Source organism: Tachysurus vachellii, chromosome 20 (genome assembly GCF_030014155.1).
Source record: "Tachysurus vachellii isolate PV-2020 chromosome 20, HZAU_Pvac_v1, whole genome shotgun sequence".
In the NCBI taxonomy this organism is placed as follows: domain Eukaryota; kingdom Metazoa; phylum Chordata; class Actinopteri; order Siluriformes; family Bagridae; genus Tachysurus; species Tachysurus vachellii.
The window spans coordinates 4,924,209-4,946,899 of NC_083479.1; the positions used below are offsets into that span (position 1 = coordinate 4,924,209).

General features: G+C 41.8%; 3 protein-coding genes across 6 annotated transcripts; 2 read left to right on the top strand and 1 right to left on the bottom strand.

Moving 5' to 3' along the window:
• Nucleotides 1-30: 30 nt before the first annotated feature.
• On the top strand, nucleotides 31-6,276 carry ykt6 (YKT6 v-SNARE homolog (S. cerevisiae)). Its single transcript, XM_060896766.1, has 8 exons — nucleotides 31-331; nucleotides 1,040-1,174; nucleotides 2,134-2,216; nucleotides 2,841-2,941; nucleotides 3,203-3,307; nucleotides 3,908-3,973; nucleotides 4,133-4,234; nucleotides 4,531-6,276. The coding sequence occupies exons 2-8, from the start codon at nucleotides 1,071-1,073 to the stop codon at nucleotides 4,564-4,566; spliced, it is 597 nt and encodes a 198-aa protein (XP_060752749.1). The 5' UTR covers nucleotides 31-331; nucleotides 1,040-1,070; the 3' UTR covers nucleotides 4,567-6,276.
• A 238-nt stretch (nucleotides 6,277-6,514) lies between these two features.
• Nucleotides 6,515-13,927, bottom strand: ddx56 (DEAD (Asp-Glu-Ala-Asp) box helicase 56). 2 transcript variants are annotated; one of them, XM_060896765.1, is made up of 14 exons: nucleotides 13,793-13,927; nucleotides 11,754-11,915; nucleotides 11,232-11,386; nucleotides 10,165-10,332; nucleotides 9,967-10,057; nucleotides 9,548-9,789; nucleotides 9,244-9,384; nucleotides 8,444-8,557; nucleotides 8,266-8,360; nucleotides 7,445-7,518; nucleotides 7,265-7,354; nucleotides 7,076-7,181; nucleotides 6,888-6,982; nucleotides 6,515-6,772 (listed from the first exon to the last, which is right to left on the bottom strand). In XM_060896765.1, exons 1-14 carry the CDS (start codon nucleotides 13,847-13,849, stop codon nucleotides 6,683-6,685), a joined length of 1,680 nt encoding a protein of 559 aa, XP_060752748.1. In that variant the 5' UTR covers nucleotides 13,850-13,927; the 3' UTR covers nucleotides 6,515-6,682. The 2 variants fall into 2 exon arrangements, with proteins under 2 accessions (XP_060752748.1, XP_060752747.1); XM_060896764.1 differs by having other exon boundaries at nucleotides 6,515-6,775.
• ccar2 (cell cycle and apoptosis regulator 2) lies at nucleotides 10,690-21,892 on the top strand. 3 transcript variants are annotated; one of them, XM_060896760.1, is made up of 19 exons: nucleotides 13,271-13,357; nucleotides 15,583-15,712; nucleotides 16,224-16,322; nucleotides 16,410-16,524; nucleotides 16,619-16,754; nucleotides 16,844-16,955; nucleotides 17,220-17,366; nucleotides 17,448-17,664; nucleotides 17,866-17,976; nucleotides 18,217-18,377; nucleotides 18,511-18,637; nucleotides 18,732-18,860; nucleotides 19,028-19,174; nucleotides 19,303-19,503; nucleotides 19,838-19,960; nucleotides 20,084-20,192; nucleotides 20,283-20,480; nucleotides 20,929-21,086; nucleotides 21,178-21,892. In XM_060896760.1, the coding sequence occupies exons 1-19, from the start codon at nucleotides 13,282-13,284 to the stop codon at nucleotides 21,223-21,225; spliced, it is 2,544 nt and encodes an 847-aa protein (XP_060752743.1). In that variant the 5' UTR covers nucleotides 13,271-13,281; the 3' UTR covers nucleotides 21,226-21,892. The 3 variants fall into 3 exon arrangements, with proteins under 3 accessions (XP_060752744.1, XP_060752743.1, XP_060752746.1); XM_060896761.1 differs by lacking the exons at nucleotides 13,271-13,357; nucleotides 15,583-15,712 and adding an exon at nucleotides 10,690-10,731 and having other exon boundaries at nucleotides 16,237-16,322; XM_060896763.1 differs by lacking the exon at nucleotides 13,271-13,357 and having other exon boundaries at nucleotides 16,237-16,322.
• The last annotated feature ends 799 nt before the right edge of the window (nucleotides 21,893-22,691 follow it).

Here is a 22,691-nt window from a genome sequence, read left to right on the forward strand (position 1 = left end):
CTCTGTAGTGCACAGCTATAGGAAGTATGAAGCCGTTTGTAACACAGCCTTTTCTAAACGCAGACTTGTCAGCTACTTAGCAGCCAAGTTCCACAAGCGAATATTTTTTCTGATACGCCGCTGTGACTGTTGATTAATCGATGTGTTTGTGTTTTAAAAATACTATTTTCCGTCACTCCTTAGTGAGGCAGTCATTGTAATATATAAAATCCGAGGATTAATACGGTTAGCAAACCGGCTAGCCTCTGGAGCTAGCTGTTTCACAAATTACTGGGAGTCTGTTTGGAATTAGCCTAACCTAGCACTTATTTTACATCATCAAACCTCACAGGTAAGATTTTAAATGTCACCCTGAACATTGTGTTCATTAGCCTGTTGCTATTAAAATAATAGTTCTTGCCGTGTGTTGATTTTTTAAAAATTTAAGTGACACGTCTACCAGTATTACGACAAGCCCCGCCTTCTGATTGCGGATTGGCTGAAATCAGGATTGACATTGTCCGTTTGGGAGCCTGGCAGAGCAAGTAAGCGTAGTTAGCCAATCAGAGCGAGTGAGGCGGGACAATAGCAGCCAATCCGAATGGAGGAATGTGTCGGAAAACGGGTAGAGACAAAAAAAATACACACCGGACTCTGCTAATATTGCTAGATACGCGCTAATCCCTTTCTTGAGAAAACGAGATTAAATGCCACCCTGTAATCCGATTGAATTTTTATGAGTACTGGAAGTGTTTTACTCTACAACACTGCCAGAATGTATTTGTGTGATCAAGTAATTTAATAAAATGTCACTTGATCAGTGAGGTGAGGGAGAGAGGGAAAGGGGAGAGGTGAGGGATAGAGAGGTGAGAGAGAGGGGGAGGGAGGTGTAGAAGGTGAGGGAGAGGGAGGGAGGGAAAGGGGAGAGATGAGGGATAGAGAGGTGCGGGAGAGAGAGGGAGGGAGGTGAAGGAGGATAGAGGGGAGGGGGAGGGGGAGGGGGGGAGAGGGAGTGTTTCTGTCAGTGTCATGCTGATGTTTATCTGTGTATCTGTTTCAGGTCTTCTGAAATCCCACACTGAATAAACACCATGAAGCTCTACAGTTTGTGTGTGTTGTACAAAGGAACGAGCAAGGCCAACCTTCTCAAAGCAGCCTATGATTTGTCTTCATTCAGTTTTTTTCAGAGATCCAGGTAGGTACTTGATCTCCTCTTGTCTGTATTTACGACCATCGACAACCTGTTTTACGATTTAATTTTCTCTTGTTGACTTTTTAGATGCAATATATCACAGAGACAGTGGTCACGATGCTAAAAATATGCTTGAAACATATTGAGCCTCATTTATCAACCATTTATCAATCATGTGTGTGTGATTGGTAAATGGGCAAGCCAGACTGAACACACAGTCGCAAAGCATGTTCCAGTCACAGCTCATTTGCATATAGCAACGCCCACAGAACTCCATATAAAGTCAAGCGCACAGACCACCGGGGACACGAAATGAACAATCAGGGTAAAAGCAGACAAAGAGAAGGGGGATTGTTTTGGGAAGCGCTCTCTGACGGGTGAGACTCAGCTATGATTAAATTAGTTTGAAAAGCAAGGAAGCTCTGGATTAGTGTCAATCAAGTAAAGAAAGTAAAGCTTTACATTAGTTAGTCTTTATATATGTAAAATTACACACACTCAGCAGCACAAGCAGGATACGAATGTAGGGGAATTTCACGAATATCAAGTTTCTTGTGCATATCCATGTAAGAAAACAAACAGAGAGAGAGAGAGACTGAGACTTCCTTGAACTTATTCATCTGGTCAATTCCGAATTAAATGGCAAAACACAGCGCACTCTTTCCACATGTCTGTCCAGTTTATAAACAGATTACTGACATAACAGATTTGAACATGACAAAAGTCCCTGAAAAGTTCCTGTTATAATGCCGTTACTCCACCTCAATAAGCTTTATCCCTACAGTATGTGTATTTATACAGGCACCTGCTTATACTGTATTATCTAATGCTTTAGGCTCAAGTATTCATGATCAGATCAAAGAATCGGGATGTAACAAACGTCTGTCAGACCCATAGGTCTGAGCAATGTGAAACTGGACAGCACGCATGATGAATTGTGTTCCTCAATCCCTGTTTTTCAGTGTACAAGAGTTCATGACCTTCACCAGCAGCCTGATAGTCGAGCGCTCCTCAATAGGAAGCCGTGCATCCGTCAAAGAGCAAGGCGAGTAAAGTTTTGCTGGATGACGCTGAAGCATTACACCAATTTATTTATTTATTTTTTTCATTTGTGCACGAAGACGTCGTTATTCCAAACCAGTCGTTACTCTCCCTGCAGCTGGTAGAGGAAATGCGTAAACTCAAGTTTCACAGTAATTACAACAAATTGGCCAGCTGATGTTTATCTTCTAACTGACTGACTCTGGCCAGCTGCCACAGTGTCTGCTGCGTTCTCTGTGTTTTTTGAAAGCATATTCATTCCTTTAAAGCAAAACTGGGAAGGTTTTCAGGATGGAGGGCTTTGTGACCAGACAAGCTGTATATATATTTTTTTAACGTCATGAAGGAAAAAAGTTACAGCATGCAAAATAAAGTCACGTCCACAACCTTTAATGTAAATATTCTTTACTAGATAGTTTTATATAAAACTATAAATAGTTAAATAAAAAGGTGGAAAAAAACGGATCAGTACACTTATGTCTGGTACCTAGAGTATGTAATGCCTGGTTACAACACATCATCTTCCTAAAGCAGCATCTTTAATTCCTTTTGTAGGAACAAAAATGTCCTCCAGAAAGAAAGTGTGTGTGTGTGTGTGAATTCTATTCTCTGTTTGTCTTGTCCACAGAATACCTGTGCCACGTGTACGTCCGGAGCGACAGTCTCAGCGGAGTGGTGATTGCAGATAACGAGTATCCCTCCAGAGTGTGCTTCACTTTGCTCGATAAGGTGGGCTCGTGTGGTAACGTGGTTTCCTCTCTGGATCATTTAGACTTTCATGCTTCCTTTTAACTGAAATGAAACAATTGGAAAAGTTTTTGCAGTCTGTCAGTCAGACACAGCAGGGGTGGGGCTTCAGGTAAAATGGGAAGTTAAAGGTGAAAGCGTTCGTTTTGTTGCCTGTTTAAACAAACGGTGTTGTGATTCAACTGATAAGAATCCCACAGCCTTTACTGTCATTCCGTTTCATTCCATTTTCCTCTGTTGCAGGTGTTGGAGGAATTTTCTCGGCAGGTGAACAGCATAGACTGGCCCTCGGGCTCACCGACTACAGTTCAGTACACCGCTTTAGACAGCTACCTGGCTAAGTATCAGGTGAGACGGATACACGTCCTCGGGAATCTCGCAGGCATTTAAGAAAGAATAATACCTCGTATGAAGCATCTGTTTAATTAAGTGAATGAAACTGCGTGTTTAGATCGAAGAATTTTAAGTTTTTTAGTTTCCCTGAAACGAACAGTCCCGCCTCCACCTTGTGTGTGTGGAGTTTGCATGTTCTCCCCGTGTCTCGGGGGTTTCCTCCGGGTACTCCGGTTTCCTCCCCCGGTCCAAAGACATGCATGGTAGGTTGATTGGCATCTCTGGAAAAATTGTCCGTAGTGTGTGATTGTGTGAGTGAATGAGAGAGTGTGTGTGCCCTGTGATGGGTTGGCACTCCATCCAGGGTGTATCCTGCCTTGATGCCCAATGACGCCTGAGATAGGCACAGGCTCCCCGTGACCTGAGGTAGTTCGGATAAGCGGTAGAAGATGAATGAATGAATGAATGAATGAAACTAACAGGCTTAATTTGGAAATGTGTGCTCTTTCCACTGACTGAACAGATTTCATTTCTTCCACACGAATGAATTTCGCCTAATTCGTTTACAAAGCTCATTCAGTAGAAGGTTCCTAAACCCTCTTACGCTTTCCACAGAACCCACGGGAAGCTGATGCCATGACCAAGGTGCAAGCTGAACTGGATGAAACCAAAATTATTTTGGTAAATAAACTTTATTTTTAATCTGAAATACAGTTTATCTCATGGACGATAAGTCAGATCAGGGTGGTTGTGTTTTTTCGCAATATACTTTAACTACTGATCGTCTGCTTGCCGACGTACACGTTATCGTTTGAGTTGAATTTCTAACCTCTTCCGCAGCACAACACAATGGAGTCGCTTCTGGAAAGAGGAGAAAAGCTGGATGACTTGGTACAGAAATCAGAGCACCTGGGAAACCAGTCAAAAGCCTTTTACAAAACGGTTGGTTTAATTTCCAGTAACATCACATCATGACATTTATTCCTCATTATTAACGCCACAAATTTTATTATATTTTTTTTTACGTCCTAATATTTGTTTCTATTGAAAAAATATGATATTTATGATGAGAGTGCAAAGTCTGTCTTGACGCTACCACCATCATGCTTCACAGTGTAGAAATTTTTTATCTTCAGATAGGTGTTAAGTGTATATGGAGCTTCTGTTTATTTAAACAAACACGTTAATACCAATAATAATCTAAGCCCTTGACTGTGTCTGTATCGTGTCCCTGATAGGCACGGAAGCAGAACTCTTGTTGCGAGGTGATGTGATGAAATCATGGTGACGGATTAGACTCTCCTGGACCACCTTTTCTTTATCTCTGTCTCTCTCTCTTTCTGTCCCTCTCTCGGCCTGAGCCCAGCCACAGAGCTGGCGCAACAGTTCCAGAGAACTTCTAGTAAGTGTCGAGGATGGAGAGAATCCTTTTTTTTTTTTTTTGGTTTTTGTTTGTTTGATTGGTTTTGTCGTTGCTGTTGTTTTGTTCTTTCCCTGGGACAGAGGGACTGATTTCCCAGACTACACCACACTTCTTTACTAAGCCGTAAGAGGGCTCGCTTCGAAGGTTAAGACATAAAATCTCCACTGTGCCTTACTTTAAGTGGCTGCGCATTCAGTTAGACTGTTAGCCTTAATAATGAACATTTCAAGCGGTGGGTGAAGAAATAAAGGAGGGGAGAAAGAAAAGAAAGTCTGGGAAATGCATTGATCATGGGTGAGGACAAGGTTCCAACACTAATGTCTTATAGTGTGTATGCTTCAAGAATTGTGAAATAAATCAAGTGCATTATATCAGACTGGCTTTTACCTCACCTTCGCAAAACATAAGCAATTCATTAAAAATTGATTCATTAATTCGTGTTTTTTATTTATTTATTTATTATTATTTCACATTCCCCAATTTATTTGGATCAGACAATTAAGTGTTAAAGGTAATTGTTTAGGTGTCTTTTTGTTTTTGTTTTTTTTCCCTTTGAGTGTGGTTTCCTCTGAAATCAGTCCCTTACCCTTGAATGACATGAACACACACACACACACGTACAGCGTCCAGTTCTCTCTTTTTTTTTTCCCCGCCGGACAGAACTACTTAATGTGAATCATCTTCACATTAACTAGCTCTGACCCTCTACAATCAGTGTTGAGTGTTGAATCATCTTTATAAATGTTTTAATTCCTTTCTTTAAATCTGGCACATACTGAAATTATAAAACTACTAAAGCGACCTAATCCCCAACTTGGTATATTTTAAATTCGCAGCATCGTGAAACGGTTGTCGTTTAGGACAGTACTCCTCTCTGTGCTGGTGTAGATCAGAGAAATGTTTGAGATTCAGACATCTGGAGACGTTCAAAAATGACGTGTTTTTTTTGTTGTTGTTGTTGTTAAACATACTTGTGATTCCATGGTGTGAAGGAAAAAAAAAAAAGAAAGAAAAAAAAATTCTAGTGATCTGGTGGTGTTTAACTTCATACAGAGTCGTTGCTGAATCTCGGCGGCTTGTGTGTCCCTAATGTATGGGTTGTATTGTATAAATAAAAAATAAAAAAGTGTTTCCATGTCCAAAAATATGACGCGCTGCTCTGAAGGACCTCCTGTGGTGCCTTTTTTTTTTTGGGGTGTTTTAAATTGCCAAATCTCTGCAGCTCATTCAGTCTTGATGTCAAGATTGAACGGCAAATGTTTTGTGTAGTTGTGTATAAAACTAACTTGGCAAAATATATTCCTAACACATACGTTAAAAAAAAAAAAAAAAAAGGTTTCTAGGCAACATATTGGAAAATGTTGTGTTGAATATTCTGTATCTTTTCTTTTTCTTTTTCTTCTTGGGTTCAGATGCACAGCTGACCTGCTTTGTACTGTAGTTATTTAATCTCCTCATCTCAATGTACTCAACAGTATCGATGTAAAATTAACACCGCAGTTGCATAAAGTGGGAAAGTTCTTTTCAATCTCTGCAAATGAAATAACATCACGTTGCTGAACCTGTGAGCTTGTGAGCTGTATTTTTTCTGTGAGATATAACAAGTTTTAAATGATTCCGTCAGCGTTCTCAAAACTAAAGACCGATATGGAAACGCTGGTGAGTCAAACCGGTTCATTTTTTTTTTTTAACTCAAATGACATGTTTTGTATTAAAGGTGAAAAGCAGGAGGTTTGAAGGATCGGAAAAGAGCGAAGTGAAGTTTTTAAGCATCAGGATACAATAACTGACCAAAAAAATTAAAACATTGCTCTATATTTTAATCAAAACTCCTTGGGGGTGCTTCAGATACCAAAGTTTCTGCCCTGTAAGAACCCTTTATACTTTATGTCCATCCAGCAGATGTTTAATGAGTTGGTTGGGTTTTTATTCCGTCCCAGTGTGCACAGTAATTCAGTCCTGTGTAGTTAGGGTTTGTTCTTCTGCTTGCTGGCGTTCCTGTTGTAGCGGAAACTCTTCAGTGGGTTCTTCCCTCTGACGTTCTTCCCTCTGATGTTCTTCTGCACGGATGAGGAACAGACACACGGACATGATGTACTGTAAACTGCGGTTAATCATTTATAAAGCGCTTAACGGATCTCTCTTTTCTGAAGTACATCGCTTCACTCTCACCTTGAAGGCAGTTTTGAGGACTCCCCTTGAGTTGGTCTTGAACTTCTTCTTCCGGCGTAACAGAGGGTTGACCAGAGTCTTCAGCGTCGACGGAACTGAAATGAGGAAGAAATGATTTCAAATTAAATGCATAGTGTTTCACCTTCCGGCTGTACAACCGAAAGCGACCGACACCGGCGAGGTCTTACTCAAATACTCCGGCACGTTTCTCAGGTGGGGTTTGATGACGGCCGGATGCAGGTCTTTGTCGTGACGGAGCAGTTGCAGATCTCTCGGGTTGTCCTCGAAATACATCTGGATTGAAACCAAGCAGTTTAAACAGACTGCCTTTGTGAACTTTGTATAAATCGTTTCTAAATTATTTTTCCTATACAGACCTTAAGCTTCTCCGAGTTGAGCAGCTCCTGCTTGATCTCCTTTAATCTGGCTTCCTTCACTGCCTGCTTGGTTACAGACCTCATCGCATCCTACAGGGATTTATAATAAAGCCATTTAATTGTAAGTAAGTAAAATGATTAAGGAATATTAATCCTAGTCATGTTCTAAGACCGTCCTACCCGACATCTGTATCGAAATCCTTCGATTTCGTCCATTTTGAACCCGTATGGCTTCAGGGCACAGTTTCCGCTGTCTGCAGGTGAGGAACACAAATGTTTAGCTTTCAGCAAGCAGTTCACCTTTCAGCCAACAGAGGGCGCAAAACTTTACAACCTGCCTCTTTAAAGCAATCAGACAGCTTTTAATATCCACAACATAGCTTTTAATATCTTAATATTGCCCTCTAATTGCCCTCATTCATTCAATTCAAAGCACTTTTAATTGATGCTGTCTCAAAGTAGCTTTACAGAAGTGAAACTGTGAAGTTTATTTTTAATTAAGTTTGATTGAATTAATGTTGGGGGGCACGGTGGCTTAGTGGTTAGCACGTTCGCCTCACACCTCCAGGGTCGGGGTTCGATTCCCGCCTCCACCTTGTGTGTGTGGAGTTTGCATGTTCTCCCCGTGCCTCGGGGGTTTCCTCCGGTCCAAAGACATGCATGGTAGGTTGATTGGCATCTCTGGAAAATTGTCCCTAGTGTGTGATTGCGTGAGTAAAAGAGTGTGTTTGTGTGCCCTGCGATGGGTTGGCACTCCGTCCAGGGTGTATCCTGCCTTGATGCCCGATGACTCCTGAGATAGGCACAGGCTCCCCGTGACCCGAGGTAGTTCGGATAAGCGGTAGAAAATGAATGAATGAATGAATTAATGTTCTGGCCTCCTGGAAAGATACATATTGATCTGAACTATTCTGTTAAAGAAATAAGAGGGAACCTATAGCTCATGCAGAATTGTGTAACTAATAAATACAAACACGTTTTACTCCTAACATCAGTGTTACCTCCTGTAAGAGCGCTCTCGACATCCTCCAGCAACGCGAGCTCGGAATTGGACACGAATGTGAGAGCCGTTCCTTTGTTGTCTGCCCTCGCGGTCCTGCAAAATGACAAGAACAAACCATGAGCGAAACAGTAGAATCAGGAGACGTGAACGTGTCTGAAAAGTCCTGAAGACGTCACCTGCCAACTCGGTGGATGTAGGAATCGACAGAAGAGGGAAAGTCAAAGTTTATGACGTTTGCGATGTTCTGGAAGTCTACTCCTCTGGACACACCGTATTCTTTATCTCTGCCTCTGAAAAAAAAAAATGTAATAATGTAATTTAATAATTCTACAGAAGTATTGGCACCCTCCATTAAAATGTGCAACTAACGATGAAATATGGAAAAAGAATAACATGATTTAGTTAATTGACTTCCTCCCATAAACGTGAGCGGACATTTTTTTGGATTCAGTTCTGCGGAAAGATTTGCATATTTATATTCGTTATTTGCACGAGTCAACACCGGTCTTGTCTCTTTAGTATTTTTCAGCAGGCATAGAGGGTTTGACAATAGGACTTGGTTCAACAGAAAATCTAAAAGATTTTAAAGAATGACAAACTCGGTATTTATTTAAATCATACCTTATGGGTGTCAATAATTTTACCATTTCTTTTTGGAGAGTACATTTCTATAAAAGAAAGAACTTCTATACAGAATTATTTCCATTCAGATAAATGGGTTTGAATGAAATGGCATCACGCACACACTCAAACACACTCATACACACACACTCATAAGTGAGCTTAAAATCCCAGCGTCACTGAGCTGCCACTGCTGGGCCCCTGAGTAAGGCCCCTAACTCATCAGATAAATGTAGGTGACTGGATAAGGGCGACTGCAATATGCTGTAAATGTCTGAATTGAAGTGTAATTCTGTTCACACACACACACAAATAAATAATATATGCAATATATACAGACATTGATCAACCATACGTTTTACTCTTTGCATTCTTCTTCTTCTTCTTCTTCCCTTTGCTCTCGGCAGTCTGGGCGGTCGGGTTGTTGAGCCCTTGCTCGTCTGTGGCTATGATGTAATCGTAGAATCCTTGATTAAACTGTGATATGATGTGACACCTAAAGTACGAGAACAGATCTGATGTCAGAAATGACTGCGTGCGCATGATTTGTGCTGCTGTTGCAACATGATTTGCTGATCAGATCCCCACACAGCTGTAAGAGTTCCTAATAAATTGGCCAGTCAATGTGTATATGCACAAACGATTTACCCAACACTTGCCTCGAGTGCACAGGGAGTTCGGAGTTAAGGACGCAGGCAGGAACGCTGAACTGCTCCAAGAACAGCTTGAGCCTGTAGCAGCGATCCAAGCTGGAGACAAATATGAGCGTCTTCCCTCGCACCAGGCCAAGTTTGAGGAGTGTGTAGATGAGGAGGAACTTCTCCTCCTCCTCACATTTCACACTGTATTGCTGCAGTTGTGAGCTGTCCGGAAGCTGGGAGCCTTGGAGCTTCAGCGTCACCTACAGACAACAAGCAGCTCTTTTATTGGTTCTTTCTAACTCTAGTTAACAAGTTAAAGTCAATAAACCATCCTTTGTCAAACTCTCTTTCCAAATCTTGCCTTATTATTATCTTTTAAAAACAGGTATCTGCATTCAGAAGTATTTTTAACTTCTTTCCTGGCCTCTGATACTTACAGGGTTGTGCAAAACGAGCTCCTTCAAGGCCTGAACATCGTCAGTGAGTGTAGCAGACATTAAGAACGCCTGATAGATCTTAGGTAAGTGACTGTGAGGGAAACAACAATAAAGCCACGTTTACAGACTTCGTTCACGTCTTCCAAAGGGCAGCGAGAAAAAATTAATCATTCAAACCGGTGAGCTTTCAGAACTCACCAAATGAGGCTCTTAGCATCAGCCTCGAAGCCGAACGAGAAAAGAAGGTCCGCTTCGTCGATGACGAGCACTTCCAGAGAGTTCAGCTCCAAGTTCTGGGCTTTGATGTGGGCTTGTACACGAGACGGAGTTCCCACCACGACATCTGGCTTTTCCATCAGAACCGGCCTAGTATGAGGAAAGGGACACACACAAACACGCTTTTTTATTTTTATTTATTTTAAATGTGCTCAATAAATACTGGTATATCCACAAGTTGAAAAGATTTCCAGCCCTTATCCTACAGCTGGATCTAATGTACATTTTTGCCTTGATACAGGTGACTGAAATGGAAAGATTCATGGAAGGACAATGGCCTTTTAACTTGCAAAGTTTAAGTGGGTGGAGCCTGCGGAGTGTTTTATTGTAAAGCGGAGTGTAGCAGGAAATAGGCATAGATAGATAAACCAGCGTACAGGTATGAAACGCTGATGATTCGACACAAATGGATTGCATCTGAAATAAATTTGAAGTAAATTGTCTAACGGCGAACCTGAGCAGATGACCCTCTCTCTCTCAGGAATAAAGGTGAGCTTTTACACTGGTCTTTGTTTTTATCAACTAGAGCACATCGCCACAACTCTTTCAATGTTTATTTAAAAAACATGTCCATAATAAGGATCCACTCTGCTTTGTTTTGTGTGGAAAGCTGAATAGAAAAACGTTGGACAATTATCAGTAAAATCAACAGGTGCAAAGCTTTTCACGTCCCCAGCGACCTCCATGTTTGAATTAGCCACTTCCTAGCAAGCGTCATTTAAAGACATGCAAAATGTGGTAGGAAAAATCACAAGTGTGTTAATCCTGATACATTTTATTCCATAGAAAAAAAACAATCTTGAGCTAGTCTTGTTCGCAGACCCGATATGATGCATTTCACCAAAAATGCGTTCAAAAATGAAACTCGAGTCAGGACTCGAGTCAGGGCTTGTTCATGTAGCAGTCCATTAAAGAGCACTAGCTGATTGTGTTTAAGAAGAACAGTCATGTTTTGAGAATTTCTGCATGTCTCATTTAATTGCACTCACCTCTGCGCTGATACCTCTGCCTTGCCGGAAATGTCAGCTACGCGGACGTCTCGGGCACAGTAAGCAGTGAGCTGGCGGATCATGGCCTGTACCTGCTGTCCCAGCTCTTTAGTGGGGACCAGGACTAAAGCTCGCACTGCCTGCTCTCGCACCGTCTATCACAGAAATAGGATGATACATCATCATATCCCTATGAGTGAATTCAACTTGACAGCAAACTCTGTATATAAAATTGTAGTAACTTGTTGATAATGAATATATGTGAAGCAGACTGAGTCTCTAGCTCTTGAATAACAAATGAATAAATACCAAATTTCATGTGTAAATGCAGCTGCAAACGATTTACAAATTATGATAAATTTCTTCTGATTCAACTTAAAAAAATTAGGTTCTTAGGAAGATCAATGTTGAGTATTGGATTCTATTGTTATCAGCACATGTGAACTCACTCCCTTATAAATTTCACCAGAGTGTTTGGTAGTCGTGGTCATCAGTTACAAATGTACGAAGCATAAGCCCTACCTGCTTACAGGTGAGGATCCTCTGAATCAGCGGCACGGCGTAGGCAGCGGTCTTCCCTGACCCGGTCCGAGCTCTTGCCAAAAGATCTTTTCCATTGAGAGCCAGTGGAATGGCTTTTTCTTGAATAAGGGTCGGTTGAGCCCATCCAAGGTCAGCTAGCGCCTGCCAATATGTACAGAGTCATAAACATAAACCTACAAATTTACAAAAGTAAATTCACCTCAATAGGTTGACACAGTTGACTGATGGTATTATAGTGACTTTTTACAGTAACTCTGTAAATCAACAGTACAAGGTTGCAGCAACATTTCCAGCCTAAATACAATAAAAATACAAAAAAAAAAAAAAAAAAAAAAGATGAAACTAGCCAGCACAAAACCAGGCATTCCTTTGACTAGTACTAGTTCCCATTTCTGTCCATTAGCTGCTATAATACGGACCAGTCTGAATGCTCAAGGTGAATATGAGATGACAGAAGAATTTCAGCTTTCACGTCTTGATATCTCGAGGTGTTAAATAAACTAGAACATAGCACATTTTGTTTGAAACCATATTTTGCCCTCTGCTAGGCAAAGGTATATCAAAAGTGAGAAATATTTACAAATGTGTAGCTTTTTTTTCTGGAGGCCTAATGAAATGCAATGCCCAATATGTGTGTGTTTGTGTGTGTACGAGTGTGTGTGTGTGTGTGTGTGTGAAATGTTTACAAATGTGTAGCCTTTTTTTTTTGTCTGGAGGCCAACTGAATTGCAATGCCCAATGCTTTGAACAGTGTTTGACTGTGTGTGTAGCATCATAGATCATATTTTGCCCTCTGCTAGGCGAAGGCATATCAAAAGTGTGAAATATTTACAAATGTTTGGCTTTTTTTTCTTTTCTGGAGGCCTAATGAAATGCAATGCCCAATTTGTGTGCGTGTTTGTGTGTGTGTGCTTGTGTGTGTGTGTGTGTGTGTTTTGGGTGCGTGTGTTAGTGGACATTTTACGTGTGCATTTTTGTGTCTGTATGTATGTTCATTGCGCTGAAAGGGCAAAAGTGTGACCTATTGCCCCACTAAATGTGGCCGAGTCAAAATGACCCAAGAGGATAATGAACGCGTAGTATATACTGTTCTGAACACATAGTTCAACGAAAATAGACAAAATGAATTTTGCTTGCAAAGTACATAATTTGGAACAATCCTGGTAAATTTCAAGCAAATATGTGGAAGAAAACCAAAGTTATGACACATTAAATTCTTCCAGCGGGGTCAAAAGGACCCAGGGACAACATGAAGGTTAAACAGTTCATATCTCTGAACGGAGGATCTTCTTGATTTGCCCCTTTGTGTTTTGTGTGAAAACCGTTGTTTAAAATGATAAACATGAAGACCAGAGAGCTGTCTGTGGGAGAAATGCAAGCCATTTTGAAAACCTGACCAGAGACAGTATAACAATCTGGAATGTCCGGTATAAAAGGGAATAAAAACACAGTGGTGTACAAGCAACCAGACACTGAACAGGACGGCAAAAGAAACCAACAGCTGTTGATGACGAACATTGTGAGAACTTATGAACATAAAAACATCAGACTGCGACATCAACAACTACCTCCACAGGCCAGAGGTGAAAGTATCACGATGAAGATTTTGAGAGTAGAGAAATACAGACCAGAGCACAAGATTCAAGAGAAGAAAGAAAGAAAGAAAGAAATAAAGAAAATGCTCATGATCCAAAACACACAAGCTAATAGCGGAGAAAGTGTCATGGCTTGTTTTTGTATCGTTTCTGGACCACGCACACTAATAATCATGTATTCCAATCGGCTAGCATTTAGCTACCATCACAAACCTAGGGAATCTTAAGCTTAGCTAACAAACCTAGCTAACGAGCTAGGTAACGAGTTTAGCTAAAAAAAAAAAAAACTTAGCTAACGAGCTACCTAACGAGCAGCCGCGGTTAATATAAGATGTCAAACGTCTGTCCGTAATGACTGATGATTTGGTTATGGTGTGGTTTGGACCATTAGAAGACGTTAGATTTTAGTTACGATACTGGTACCTTTAAGATTCGGTCGTCTAAACCCATTTCGTGAAACTGTATTCGTTCGGGGTCCATGATGGTTTTTAGATTTTACCCACGTGTAAAAACCCTCAAACACCCCCCTTTAGTCATGCGCACAAAGGAAGAGACGTAGTTTCTTACGACTAGTAATTTACGACTTGAAATGATGGCTGTGTCAGAGCATCTCCAAAATAGTAGGTCTTGTGAGGAGTTCCTAGTATGCAGTGATTAATATTTACCAAAAGTTCTTCAAGGAAGGACTACCAGAGAACCTGCGACAGGTTCATGAGCACCCAAAGTTCATGATGCATGTGGGGAGTGAAGATTTGCAAATCGAGTCCTAACCTACAGCAATTGTAGCACCAATTGCTAAAAAAGTTCATGCTGACTATGATAGAAAGGTGTAACACTGTGAACATCATCGGTGTCCAATCTTATCCAGAAAGGGCTGGTGTGGGTGTGCAGGTTTTCATTCCAACCAAAGCAGAAGCCTTAGGAAGGTGGTACATGTACCATACACATGAATTCCAGAATTCCAGAATTAAGATTGGACACCGCTGGTGTACATGGTGTAACTGCAGACCGGTCAGATTGCACTACTGACTCCTATCCAACATGGTCATGTGAGTATCAGGACTGGACCATGCAGCAATGGAAGAAGGTGACTTGGTCTGATGAATCAAGATTTCTTTCACAGCATGTGGAAGGCCAAGTGGTGTCACTTACCAAGGGAAGAGATGGCACTAAGGATGACAAGCTGGCAGAGACAGGGGAATGCTTGGGAATCCTTGGCGCCTGGAATTCATGTGTATGGTACATGTACCACCTTCCTAAACATTGTTGCAGACCAAGTACACCTTCATGTCAACGGTATTCTGTAATGGCAGTGATACCTTTCTGCAAGATTAGGAAAATAAAATATTCAGGAATGGTTTGAGAAACATGACAGAGATCGATGTGTTAATTGATCTGCAAATTTCCCCAGATCTCAGTCAACTCAAGCATCTGTAAGGTGTGCTGGACAAACAAGGAAAATCCGTAGAGGCTGCACACATGGCTGAGGATTTCTGGCACACTCTTCTTTTGCAGAAGTGTGCTAATCTTCTCAAAACGTACAGCTTTTGAGTCTGAACTACTGTTGAAGATGTCACTGAAGACATCAGCTAGCTGTTCTACATAATCCCTGAGCACTCTGCCAGGAATGATGTCTGGTTCAGCAGACTTCCATGGTTAACAACATTTACAGCATTTAGCAGACACCCCTATCCAGAGCAACTTACATTTTTATCTCAATTTTTATACAACTGAGAAATTGAGGGTTAAGGGCCTTGCTCAGGGGCCCAGAAGTGGCAGCCTGGTGGATGTAGGAATCAAACTCACAACCTTCTGATTGGTAGCCTATCACCTTAACCACTAGGCTACCACATCCCCCATGAGTTCTCCTCACATAAGATATGGTTAGACAGAGCGGTCTTCCACACTGCCACGTTGTTCTGCACCTCAAACAGAGTGTAGAAGTCCTTCAGAACATCTGGCATCGCTGTTGCAGGCACGTGGAGTTGTCTTGTAGTTAGTAATCACCTGGATGCACCAGGTGTCATCACTGTCATGGAAGTGGCTGTGGATTCTCTGGCCTATTGCACACTTTGCCTCTCTTATGGCTTGGTTTGGTCAGTTTGGTCCTTGCTTTTTTTTAAGGCTGTCTTTGAAGCTCTGAGTCTCTTGACTTCAGCAACACACACCTTTGCAGTCTGCTATAAAATGTTATATCCGGGTTTGTCCACTAGGAGCAGCAGTGCGTCTAAACCATGATACTCATTACAATTCGATCCAAGAAGAAGACGAAGACGAAGAAAAAGAAGGGACAGAAGACGACAATAGCGGAAAAAAGAAAAATAATTTATACAAAAGATCGAGGTAAATTTTTGTATTAAAATAATAGAGATTGCATAAAGGCCAAAAAAAAAAAAAAGAGCTGCTCAGTTAAATGATCAAAAACAACTGCTTTAATAAATGCACTAGCTAACTAGAACGTAGCCGCTATTAACACCAACTAGAATAGTTATGGTCATGTGAGGTCGCGTTAGAATGAGCAGCACAGGCACACGTTGTTTTTGTTCCCCAGGTGAATACACATGCATTGTTTTCAGTGTAAACGTCGTGCCTTTGCTGTCACCCCTCCCCCATACTAATCCTACTTTCTGTCTAGATAACCAACACTTTAACCAACCAACACTAGTACTCTTAACCAAGTTAAATAAACGATTAGTACTTTCAAGTCAAGGTGATTGAAGGTGTGTTGTTTTGACTGGAAGTCATTTCACTGCTGATCCCAAATATATGACATCGTGCTTGATTTACTCCTACCTGACTACTGGATGTGTCCTGCATGAATACAGATTTTAACCTTTGTGTGATTTAATCAAAGATTATCTTCTCAGATGAGGCAGCGTGTCTTCACCGGGGTCGTGACGCAGCTGCAGGACCGCCATGGGACTGTAGACCGGGATGTACGCTTCGCAATGAGGTCTGTCTCAGTCTATAAATGCTTTGTATTGAAGATTGCATTGCAGTATGGTTTGCATGCTCATGCTGGACTTCTTTCTTTCTCTAGTGCTGTAGTAGGCAGAGCGCCCTTGGTTGGCGAGAAGGTGCTGGTGAAGGCGGTGCAGGATCCATCGCAGTCTGTCAAGTGGACAGCGCAAAGGGTGCAGGTGCTCAATGGCCAGGTAAGCTGTCATGGCATCCTTGTACTGTTTGCATACAAGGCATTTTCCACTTGATCAAAAACAAATTGATTTCATTGTTGCGTTCTCCGTCAAGCCGTTTAAATCTCCTCCGCCGCTTCTGCACTCCACAACACCAAACCTGATGCCGAGCATTTTGGGAAACAAGCGTCAACCACTGCTCAAGTCACCAAAAATACCACCACTGATTCCTGGTATGCAGCCCAATCCAGGTAACAGTGTACTACTGAAACAGTCATGTTGTCTAGCCTACAGATTCTATGTAATCATTTTGTTCTATATAAACTGATTTTCCTGTCAGGTGGCATGTTACAGATGCCCCATCATCAGAAGCTCCCATGGTCTGCTCCCTGGGGTGGAGGAAGCAGGAAGAGACACAATGAGGTTGTGGTTGGGCGGAGAGGCCGACACTGGTGAGTGGAGTATAGCAGATCCTATTTTACACTTGGAAATATTGGATCGCACTTTGCTTTACTTGTGAACTGCCATATCAATTCATTCTGCATGCACAGTATGAACAGTTTAACACAATTTTAGTCCTCTGAAGGACACCCATTTCTTTAAAGGCTAGTGCTTTCTTTTCATGCATATTATACCACAGATAAATTGTGTATTCTCTCAGCATGCAGTCATATTTGGCAAAAAAACAGCTTCTTCTTTTTTATTGTTCGATTCAGGGAGGAAGCAGGTGGCTCTTGGGGAGGTGACAACGCGAACCAGAAAAGACGGCGATGGAAAGCCCCGTTTGATGAGGAAGCTTCCAAAAAGAGCACCTCTCAAACCAGCACCAGCTCGCCTCTCTTCTCCTTTTTCCCACGAGACAGGTGGGTCCGCGTGCACCGGAACATTACAAGGTCGATTAAAGCACACGGTATCACAGCATCTGTTTATTTCTCTCATTTTAGCACGGCCTGTGATAATCTGGAGCTACAGCGGCGATACCCAAACCTCCATGCTCCCCTGTCTCTCTTTCACGTGCAGCTTTGCTGGCCCGAGAGCTTCCCTCCCAGCCAGCCTCTGCCTCTGGCCGGGCCCTGTCATTTCCACATAGGCTCACAACAACCTAAAACAGAAGCGACTCCATCTCCAGACTCCACGGACAACTCCGTCTTCTCTGTCAAGGTAATCTAAGGAGGAGTCACAAGTTGTCCATCTAAAGCCAGGTTTACACTTTATGTATTTAGTTGTGAGCTGAGCCCTGGGGATGAGACACGCATGATCCAAAGGCTAGACGAGATTGTATTTGCATTATTTTATCGGCTAGAAAATATATCACCAAAATCCTAGTTCATAACACTCATGCTTTTCCGTTCTCCCTTGCAGGTGCTGTTACTGTCCATGCCCGGCATTGAGGACTTCTACACACAGTGTTGTAACTATACAGAGGACGGGAAGGCGCATGGAGACGCGGTCCACCCTATAACACTCTTCAAGGTTAGCAAGGTTCCTTTGTGTCATTTTTACTGTGGAGTTTTTTATTTTTTTTTTTTTTAAACACTTATGTCCCATAATTTGAATCACAAATTGAGAGAAAATCCTTCCACGAAGCAGTGTACACATATATTTATTCATTTGTTTTCTAACGGTTGTTTTAGTATTGTTGTGTTATATCCCAGAAAGCTGGTGTTTTTCCTGTCATTTATTTTTTCTTTCCCATCTGTCTGTCTGTATTAGTTTCTGTTACTGGAAAAAGCAGGAGAGCTGCAGCTCCCAGGAGGATCGTGGTCCAAAGAGGACGGGTCCAATCCAGCCAAAGACAGCAGCACTGTTATACGCACTGCAGTGCGCTGTGTGATGGAGCAGATGGATCTGGACCTTTCAGCTTGTACGCAATGGTCAGTAAATACAGTGTGCTTACAGAGATTCACATTGTGGCCATTTCTCTGGAGTCATTCATTATTCTAGAGTAATTCGAGATGATGTCCGTCTGATTTAAGCCTTGTTGACGTCTTTGTCTCCCTTTTCAAGGCATAAAATGACGGAGTTGAGATTACTTCCTGGGGATAAAACGGAGACGGTCGTCATCTTGATGCCGGATGTGTGGAACCTGGTGCCGACGGCAGAAGAGTGGGAGAAGTTACAGGAAGAGCGAGAGGTCAGGACACCCACGTACTGCATGTTTAAATCACTTCTGAGAACATCAGCAAAATGTTTCACACTCATTTTCTTTATTGTTTGTCGTTTTCCAGGAAGATGAGTCTCCTCTTCCTGATGTGCCCTCACTGGTAGTCCAGCCCTCTGCAGGGTTCACACTGTCTACAGTCTCGCTCTCGTCTTTGTTAGAGCCGCGGATGTCACAGAGCAGAGATGCGTTCGAGGTTTGGATCCGTAATTTGTATTTTCTCTTTTAAGTCATTTATTTTTCACCCACACATGAAACAGCAGAATGTAGGGATCTAGTTCTTATTCATTTTGTAGATTAATGGAGTCGTGTACAGTGATGACAGTAAAGAAAAGGAATGAACTCTGTGTGTGTATGTATTAGGTTGGTTTGATGAGCGAGCTCTTCAGCGAGATGCTGCAGAGGGATTTCGGTCTGCATCTGTACCACTCCCTCTGCAGCCTGCCTCAGACTCCGACTCCAACTCTTCCTGACTCTGAGATACAGACAGAGGACATCAGCTCTGCCCTTGTACGCACATCTCATGTGAACGGGTTTAAAAATTATGCTCGCTTTCAACTAGTTTCATTTCAAATGACGATACGTCCTAATATTCCTAACCTCCTCCTTCCCCCTCCCCATTTTATTCTCTCCATTAGGATGATGAGGCAAAAAAGACAAGTAAGGACATCAGAAAGAAAGGAGCGTGCGATGCCATGAAAACAACAAACAAAGAAGGGGATGAGGAAGAGGAAGAGACCAAAATGGAGGATGAACCGGAACAGAGTGAGCACCAGGCAGAGATTCAGGAAGAACCAGAGAGTCACACAGAGGGTGAAGAAACACTGAGTGCTGATATAGTAAGAGCAAATATTCTTATATGGATTTTGTTCATTTTCTGAAATGAGCCCTCATAACTGATCAGGTACATCTTAGTGTGTCTTGTTTGAGGAAAAAACACCAGGGTTACTGTTACCACTTCAAAAAAGATTATTATTATTATTATTATTATTATTTAGTCAGTATGACAGAAACCCTATTGTTCATCGACACTGGCGAATCCTTAATAATGTCTCCTTTGCACAGGCGGTTTATTTTCCTGACAGTGAGTCAACAAGTAAACTTTTAAGTGTCTCATTCTCTCTCTCTCTCTTTCTCTCTTTCTTTCTCTCTTTTTCCTGACTCCCTCTAAAGGAGCTTCCCCGTAGGGTTCTTTTGTCCTGGGTGTTTTTTGACCGTCAGCTCTCCGGCTCCCTGAAAGAAGATGATGTTCAGAACATCCTGCTCTCCCTCGGACTATACCTCACCACTGCTCAGGTCTCTTTCTCTTTTCAAATAAACAAAAGGAAGGATTTAAATTGTTCAAAATTTTTTATTTATTTTTAAATAAAGGTTCTGAGTAAAACAATTAAATGATTTTAAAAAAAAGTCATTTCTCAGGCACAGGATCTGACCAGAAAGATGTCTGTGGACGGGAAGTGCATGTACCGTAAACTGTGCTCTCGCTGGACCGATTCAGACGAGGTAGCTTGCGACCTCAGCGCAGAGGGTACGACGTAACGACATACACCTCACCCAGATACACACTTGCTGAGAATATATTCTTCATTTTGTTGTGCGTCACCATCTCTGTCGATAGGAAATAAATCCCTGCTGCCGGGTCTGCCTCGTAAGGAGAAGGGCTCTACACGTCGCTCATCCAGCAACGCTAACCCGGATGTGGTAAACTACAAAGGGAGCGTTCTGAACATCCCCAACCTGCTGCAGCACCTCGAGAGCAGCAAAGCAGCACAGCACGAGATGGAGAAACGACTCACTGAACTACAGGCGATGCTCGGTACGGCATGGAAAACCAGCCCCTCCTTGTGGATGGTTAACCGTTACAGTTGTAGCTTAGGTGTATGTGAGGAAAATACCTTTTGTGCTTCAATTCTCAATACAGTTTAACATTTCTGGAAAATTCTTTTTGAACCATCGGTTTGTGCAGTATGTATATTGATGAGGAAGAACATGGCAGTGTGTGTATGCCAGACTTAGGCTGTTTTGCACTGCCTGGCGTTCACTAAGAAGCGACTCTACATACTCTGTATCCTTGTCTTTATAATTACAAGAACTTCAAAGAACATCCACGGAACAGCTTCGTTCCTGTTATCACCCACATTATAGCAGCTGCTACTATTAAGTCATTCCTTCACTTTGACCTTCACTTTAATAAAGAAGTACGAAGCTCTCTGTCCTGAAGACATGATGGAAAACTCAGTTTATGTATGTCTGTGTGTTTTCAGAGGCTGCCAAGGCGAGGCCAGATTCAGATGAACAGGAGCAGCTGAAAGGCAGGTTGGAGAAAGTTGAAGCTTTAAACAAAACCTATGAGAAGACTCTAAAAGAAAACGCCGGCCATATGCTGACCGTCATCGAGAAGATGCAAAAAATGGTAGATCAGGTAAAGACAGATAAAATTCCTTCCTTTCAATCCTTCACATTCACTTTTTTTTTTTTTAAGTACGATACTTAATTCGGTTTCTACTTTCCAGACGACGAGCCTCACAAGGACAAAGGACATGAAAGCAGATAAAGACTAACAGTTTCTTCACATGGCAAAGTCAGCAGGGGCATTTTAAAAACCTCCAAACCAACTTATTTTGCACCTCTTTTGAATCTCTCATAGGGAAATTTAACGGAGTTGTACATTTTGTTTGATTTTCAAAACTTTTTGCTTGGCTTGGCGTTTCAGTCGCACGTTTGGCAAAAGTCTCATTTTGTTTAAAAACAAAAAAAGAATTAAAATCATTTTTGACCTGCACAGGTGTATTAAAATGGGGATTTGATGTCTTTATATTGTATAATTGTTTACTTTGTATTTGTTTAATCCCGAAAGTAGAGAATGATATTAAAATTTGGAATTTTTTTAAGATTTTTTTTTTTTTGTGTAAAAAGATGTATTGCTGTGTGTATATTCGCCATCAGTGCTGCTTAGACTGAAGGGTCCCTTGTTCCATTTTTTTGGGGTTTTTTTTTTCGTGTCTGAAAGTTAAATGGTCTGGATAAAGGGACCACTGTTGTTGTCGGGAATTGCTTGGACTACTGCAATAACAGAAACCTAAAGAAAAAACAACAAACAAGAAAAAAAAAGATAAACCTGACTGCGTTTTTCCTTAATTTATGAGTCACTCATTGTCACGGTTTCAGTTCTTGTGTGCACTCCTGTGATCCAACAATAAAAAAATGCCATTGTGAATTAGAACTTCATTCAGTCATTCATTCATTCATCTTCTACCGCTTATCCGAACTACCTCAGGTCACGGGGAGCCTGTGCCTATCTCAGGCGTCATCGGGCATCAAGGCAGGATAGACCCTGGACGGAGTGCCAACCCATCGCAGGGCACACACACTCTCATTCACTCACGCACTCACACACTAGGGACAATTTTCCAGAGATGCCAATCAACCTACCATGCATGTCTTTGGACCGGGGGAGGAAACCGGAGTACCCGGAGGAAACCCCCGAGGCACGGGGAGAACATGCAAACTCCACACACACAAGGTGGAGGCGGGAATCGAACCCCGACCCTGGAGGTGTGAGGCGAACGTACTAAGCCACCGTGCCCCCCTGAATTAGAACTTGCACTCGCTTAATGCACTACACAAAGATTTGATTTGTACATATGGTTATAAAATATATCTTTAAAGTATCTAACATCGAAAAAATTGTAGTCAGAGATGAGTAAGAAACAAAATGACAAGTGCTGCAAACTATGCAAACTAGTTATTATTCCCAAGACCCATGGTAGAATAACTATGGGGTTTATACTTGCTTTAGATGCTTTAAATGTCACGTGGAACTCGCATTCATTCTTGACACGTGCTTTTCAGACGTCACATTCCATAGGTCGTGTATGTCTTTATTTTAACCTTAACTGTATATAGGACTCGTTTAATTTTAAGCATCAGATGCATGGATTAGTGTGAGAAAGTACCGTTTTACAGGCAAACGTGTGTTGCTTGAAGGTCTTTCACGTGTTGGTTCACGTGTTCACACAGGAATCAC

Bases quoted from the DNA above. Each gene is read 5' to 3' on its own strand.
- ccar2 (XM_060896760.1), top strand. From the start codon at position 13,282: ATGACGAACATTGTGAGAACTTATGAACATAAAAACATCAGACTGCGA. The intron at 15,713-16,223 runs GTAAATTTTTGT...ATTTAATCAAAG, and splicing joins AATTTATACAAAAGATCGAG to ATTATCTTCTCAGATGAGGC. The intron at 18,861-19,027 runs GTTTGGATCCGT...TGTATGTATTAG, and splicing joins AGAGCAGAGATGCGTTCGAG to GTTGGTTTGATGAGCGAGCT.
- ykt6 (XM_060896766.1), top strand. From the start codon at position 1,071: ATGAAGCTCTACAGTTTGTGTGTGTTGTACAAAGGAACGAGCAAGGCC. The intron at 1,175-2,133 runs GTAGGTACTTGA...CCTGTTTTTCAG, and splicing joins AGTTTTTTTCAGAGATCCAG to TGTACAAGAGTTCATGACCT. The intron at 2,942-3,202 runs GTGGGCTCGTGT...CCTCTGTTGCAG, and splicing joins GCTTCACTTTGCTCGATAAG to GTGTTGGAGGAATTTTCTCG.
- ddx56 (XM_060896764.1), bottom strand. From the start codon at position 13,849: ATGGACCCCGAACGAATACAGTTTCACGAAATGGGTTTAGACGACCGA. The intron at 11,916-13,792 runs GTACCAGTATCG...ACATATTGGCAG, and splicing joins TAGACGACCGAATCTTAAAG to GCGCTAGCTGACCTTGGATG. The intron at 7,182-7,264 runs GTCTGTATAGGA...GTTTCAATCCAG, and splicing joins TCAACTCGGAGAAGCTTAAG to ATGTATTTCGAGGACAACCC.